The sequence below is a fragment of the Aquarana catesbeiana genome, linkage group LG03 (assembly GCF_042186555.1).
Source record: "Aquarana catesbeiana isolate 2022-GZ linkage group LG03, ASM4218655v1, whole genome shotgun sequence".
NCBI lineage: Eukaryota > Metazoa > Chordata > Amphibia > Anura > Ranidae > Aquarana > Aquarana catesbeiana.
Window position 1 is genome coordinate 498,301,485 of NC_133326.1, and position 6,000 is coordinate 498,307,484.

The window sequence follows — 6,000 nt, forward strand, 5'->3', positions numbered from 1 at the left end:
CTCCAAGGTGGGGATGGCTTCTGCCTCTCGCCTCAGTGGTTGCAGGAAAGAAATTTGCACCATGTATGGTCTGCTTTAGAGGCTCTGACCAGTCCCACGGCTGATGCAGCCAGAAGCCAACACCTCTCTTCTTGCTGACTCCTACTTCATCCCTATGCCCACACTCACTACATTTTTTTTAGTACTTTTTTATTATTTTTACAGAGGCAACACCTAGAGGCCTAGTTAGAGAATGCTATGCCACCCTCCTACAAACCTTAATTTCATAGTCCTACCACCATTTTCTTGTATCAGCAGCTAAAAAATGCACTAAAAAAATGCATAGGTGTGAACCAGGCCTAAGTGTCAGACCTGGTTTAAGACTGGATTCACACCTATGCATTTTTAGTGCTTTTTGCATTTTGCAGATTTGCACTACAGAACGTGTTCCATAGGAAACCATGTTAAATGGACGGTAGTGCAAATCTGCAAAATGCAAAAAGCACTAAAACTGCATAGGTGTAAATCCAGCCTACGAACACTTGTGATGATTTGTGTGGCTGTTGTCAGCATAGAGCACTGCACTGGAAGAGCTGAAAACAGAAAAAAATATTCTCTATTTGTCTCATTTGTGTATTCCTTCCAAATCTGTGCAAACATTCAGCATGAAACAACTGCACGTTACCTTTTCTGTCATAAAGAACCGTCACTGCTGTTCTATCTCCTTGTATAGTGTGACTGGTATTGTATCCCCATCCCAACCATAGTCTTCTATGGCAGCATGTAGCAAAAAGACCTGCTGGGTCCCTTTACACAGCTCTTTTAGCTTTTATTATGTTATGTCATCAGACATCAGTCATGTAATACTGATTTGTTCAGCATATTTGTATGCACCTCCAAGACGACCACTGCCTTGGTAAAGAAGCTGAGGGTAAAGAAGATGGACTGGCCAAGCATGTCTCCAGACCTAAACCCTATTGAGCATCTGTGGGGCATCCTCAAACGGAAGGTGGAAGAGCGCAAGGTCTCTAACATTCACCAGCTCTGTGATGTCGTCATGGAGGAGTGGAAGAGGACTCCAATGGCAACCTGTGAAGCTCTGGTGAACTCCATGCCCAAGAGGGTTAAGGCAGTGCTGGAAAATAATGGTGGCCACACAAAATATTGACACTTTGGGTTCAATTTGGACATTTTCACTTAGGGGTATACTCACTTTTTTTTGCCAATGGTTTAGACATTAATGGCTGTGTGTTGTGTTATTTTGAGGGGACAGCAAATTTACACTGTTATACAAGCTGTACACTCACTACTTTACATTGTAGCAAAGTGTCATTTCTTCAGTGTTGTCACATGAAAATATATAATAAAATATTTACAAAAATGTGAGGGGTGTACTCACTTTTGTGAGCTACTGTATATAGCAGAATGTCATGGGCACTGGAGAGGGTATTAACCCTTTCTTTGCAGGGGAGCCTTATTTTAACCACTTCCGGACTGCCGCATGACTATATACGTCCTCACTTTGAGGCGTATATCGTCGTTATTGCAGCAGCTAACTGCCATAACCCCAGTATCGCCGTGTTCGGCTGGCGGTCCGCTACAAGATAAAAGTGGTCTCTGTGGCGGATTTGAAATGTCACTTCCACCCATAGCTCTTAAAGGGCCATTTTTGTTTTCATTTTTTTAAATGACAAATTCTTTTTTTTTTTTTTTATTGTATTTTAGTGTAAATATGAGATGTGAGGTCTTTTTGACCCCAGATCTAATATTTAAGAGGTCCTATCATGTTTTTTTTCTATTACAAGGGATGTTTACATCCCTTGTAATAGGAATAAAAGTGACACCATTTTTTTTTTTTTTTAAACGGTGTTCCATTCCACGAGCGGGCGCAATTTTGAAGCGTGACGTGTTGGGTATCAATTTACTCGGCGTAACATTATCTTTCACAATATAAAAAAAAATTGGGCTAACTTTATTGTTGTCTTTTTTTTTAATTAAAAAAAAGTGTATTTTTTTTTTAAAAAGTGCGATTGTAAGATCGCTGCGCAAATATGGTGTGACAGAAAGTATTACACTGACCGCCATTTTATTTTGGGGGTTCTAAGTAATTTTCTAGCAAAAAAAACAGTTTTTAACTTGTAAACAACACATCTAAAAAAGAGGCCCGGTCCTGAAGTGGTTAATACTTTTTTAACCAGCAATAGAGTTGCTTTAGGCTGGATTTACACTGCAACACGCGTCCCCATTCACTGTTTCAGGTCCGATTTCAGCTGGAATTTTTGGCTGAATTCGGATCTGAAATGGACCAAAAGATGCACAGGACTCCAGTGAAATTCGCACCGGAGCCACTGCGGAGATGTGTGAACCGCCTCCAGTCACAATCTCCTGCTATGCGAATTGGATGCGGAGAAACTCACATCCAATTTGCAACAGTGTGAACCCAGCCTTAAGCTTGAGTGTTTAATTTGGTATTTTTTTTTATTATTATTATTCATTTTATTATTATTAAAATGCTTTACCTCAGACTGCTATTGTTGTGATCTGGTTCTCTCTGAAAAATGAATGCTACAGGATAAGGACTGTATATACAGCATTATATTTAATAGCACATTTGCTAGATTTAGCAGTAAGTGGAGCTAATGAGCTTGTGAAAAGACATGGCCTATTTTCTAACGAGCTGTCAGAGAAACAGAAAGCAGAGGGGGAGAAGGTTGGGTATTCTTATAGGAAACTGGCCTTTCGAATAGTCAGCCTCAATGATCTGGAAAAAAAGTACACAAATTAGGATAAAATGAAAAGCAAATCTGGGTTGTGCTGCTTGCACATGATAAACATAAAAATAGTCTAATATTGTTTTTTTTTTTTTTTTTACCATTACTTGTTGTATATAATTGTTATGAATATAAAGGCCATACACAGTTTGCTTCTACTAAGCAGGTGTTATTTAAACAATTAAAGAGAGTATGTCCTAATAATAATGATTAAAATTACTAAAGGTGCACATTCCTGTAGCAGTATGTACAATAAAATGCTGGACTCCCTTATACTAAAAGCTTCAGCATTTTCTGCTACTACTGGGGTTTGACCCCTCTAGCTACACCCTTTAGATTCCTATGGGTCAGTAAGGCTGCTTCTCATTGGAAAGAAAAGGCCAGTAAGAATGTGTGAGGGGGAGGTAGCAGTATGCTGTGAAACTACCCAGAAGTGTTTCAGCTGCAGGTGTGTCTTCACTTTTTTGGCATTTTTAAAGACAGGGTCTCTTTAATAACTATAGTTTTTTTTTATTTTATTTCAGATACACTTTCAATAATTCAAGAACACATGGTCACTGTCTACTGGGAACATTGTGGGTGTTTAGTCTAGATAAAGTAAATACTCTACTGTACTCAGAGAATCTGCTGTATGAGCAAATATGAATGGCCCTATGTATATATAGAGTATAATTGTGAACCTATAACTAGAAACAATTATATTGCAATCTTAACACACAGTAATAAAATAATTTACCTACGAAAATGTATGTCACAAAGGTATATCATACTTATCAGGCTTATCTAAAACCATGAAAAAGATTATACCTCCCTGTGTCTGGCCTGCTTAATCTTCTGCAGGTACTTGCTTTAGGAGGCCCAGTAATGGACCATAATTCCACTAATAACTACTGCTGCATAGATATATATATATATATATATATATATATATGTGTGTGTGTGTGTATATATAATATACAGTATACAGTATTTACACTCTATATATCATTTCTTTTTGGTTTTTGATTGTGTGGGGAAGGATTAAAACCCCTGCAAAGTGCTGTTGGTGTCCCTGCTTGGTAGCTTAATCCTCATAATTTCTCCTGGTGGCCACTGTGAACCCCAAAGTTGTACAGTTTCACTAGAACAAGAGGTAAAAGTATTTTTTTAATAAAACCGCCTGTTTCAATGACAACTGTAAAGTAGGGTAAATTTTCTCACATTGTAAAGTTTGCCTATACAAGAAGTGAGCTCTCTCCACACAGGCACACAGCAAAAAAACAAACAAAAAAAACTGAAAAGGGTTTTAACCGTTTCCTACCATATACAAAACTAAAAATCATATTTTGTCTATACTACACATGAAAGAAAATGGAGGTTTGCTGACATTTTTACATTATTCATGAATTTTTATTTTCATCAACCACAGAGAATACGGCAAGCCAGCCGACCTGCCTTGGATTGGGGTCCATCAATGGAAGAAAACAGGACAGGCATGTATGTTAATACCCTTGCAGGCAGCCAGTCCCCAAAACCTTTGATGGTTCACATGCGGAAATATGGAGGAATCACAAGTTATGAAAATAAAGCCATTGAGGTGGACAAAGAAATAGAGGAGGAGTCCATGATGTGATGTTAAAGAAGGAAGCAGATAGAACTGTGAAGAATACGTAGACCTCCTTTCCTCCCAGGGGCTTTTACATGCTTCCTTGACACAAAGCCAAGCTGTTCTTGATCTTGTGTCCAACCCAGCCCCTCTAAATGGAGGCTCTAGATTAAGAAATGGTATCAGTTGCTAGTTCTATGTGTGGGACTATGTGCAGAACTGTCATTGTAATTGTTTTGTTAAGGTAATGTCACTGAGACCCTGTCTTGTCCATGTGCTTGGATAAATCCATACTTCCTTGTGTATTTTCCAAGAGTTTGTTTCTACAGGTGGTATTTGAGCTGAAGGTTTTGCAAGCCATAAACTGCTTTAAAATTAACATATTTAAAGATCTTCACCCAAAAGTGAAAAGGGTAGTCAAATATGTAACTGCCTGAGATAAAGGGGGTTATTTACTAAAACTGGAGAGTTCAAAGTCTGATGCAACTCTGCATTGAAATCAATCAGCTTCCAGGTTTTATTGCCAAAGCTTGATTGAATTTTAATTTAGAAGCTAATTGGTTACTATGCACAGCTGCACCAGATTCTGAGTGCTCCAGGTTTAGGAAATCTCCCACAGTGTTTAGTTAGCTGTAAACTAACTGTAAACTGGGGGATCTCTTCTGATCTTAAAAAGTCATTATGGTGCATGTCCTCTTGAAGGAGGAAGTCTGCTCTTAGGGAAAGGACAGAATCTCTGTTGGGTTTTTGTTGCTGCAACTTTGTTGAGAGGAGTCCTGTCACTTTCTGCGTGGTGCTGAGACAGGAAGTAAAGATAAATCTGCACATTTGGAACATAGCAATTAAAATCTGGCAGGGGTTTTATCACTCACTTAGTCCATCCAAAACTAAAATAAAACTTTTTTTACTCTTGCTTCGCCTTAAAATCAGTGACAGAATATGGTTTCATAACAAGCAATATCGTCTTGCCTTAGTTCCTGGTTTAATTCTGCCACCCTTATGTGGGCCAATAGATATATATTAATGTTTAATTATGTATATGTACAATTAATAATTAAATGGATAACTTTGTGAAAACAAATTTGAAACACTCAAAATGGTGGCAAACTGTTGACGGGCTCTCCTAGGATGCATATCTTGCCATAGAATTCTGATAGCAACCCAGAAGACTGCAGACAGTTAGGCTAGTCACCAACCATCTTAAGCAGAATGATCAGTCTTGAATTGGACCTTTAATCGCTTTGGCTATGTGTCCCTCTAAGAAGAATAGGAAACTGGTGGGGCACAGATAGGTTTCTAGGGAACAGAAACAGCAGGGAATAAAAAAGTTCAAAGTCTAGAATATGAGCTAGATAATAACAGTTTTGCATACTCTACATTTTTTCTCTTTTGGGTGAAGTTCTGTTGGGGTGATTTGCTAAATAAGTAGAACATGTTTACTTTGCAAATTGCATTTTCTCTAAGCTTATTGAATGAACTGAAGCCAAATAAAGGTTCACTTTGAAAAAAAATACCCAATTGTGTGCATGGATAATTTAAAACCAGGATTTTTGCACACACGTGACTGGATGATTGAGTCAGAGCAGCTTCCTATTTATTCACTATGTGAATAAGGTAGTCGAAAATTTGGTTTGCACAGTTAACAAATTTTGCACCTTTAGTAAA

The 6,000-nt window shown here is 38.1% G+C and overlaps 1 protein-coding gene across 1 annotated transcript in view; it reads left to right on the top strand.

Annotated features, from left to right (window-relative positions):
• SLC6A7 (solute carrier family 6 member 7) overlaps positions 1 to 5,533 on the top strand; it is a 237,857-nt gene extending 232,324 nt beyond the window's left edge. Inside the window, exon 14 of the mRNA XM_073621084.1 lies at positions 4,159 to 5,533. Within this exon, the coding sequence (XP_073477185.1) occupies positions 4,159 to 4,362 (204 nt within the window). The 3' untranslated portion in view covers positions 4,363 to 5,533. The remainder of the gene's footprint in view (positions 1 to 4,158) is intronic.
• Positions 5,534 to 6,000: the final 467 nt, after the last annotated feature.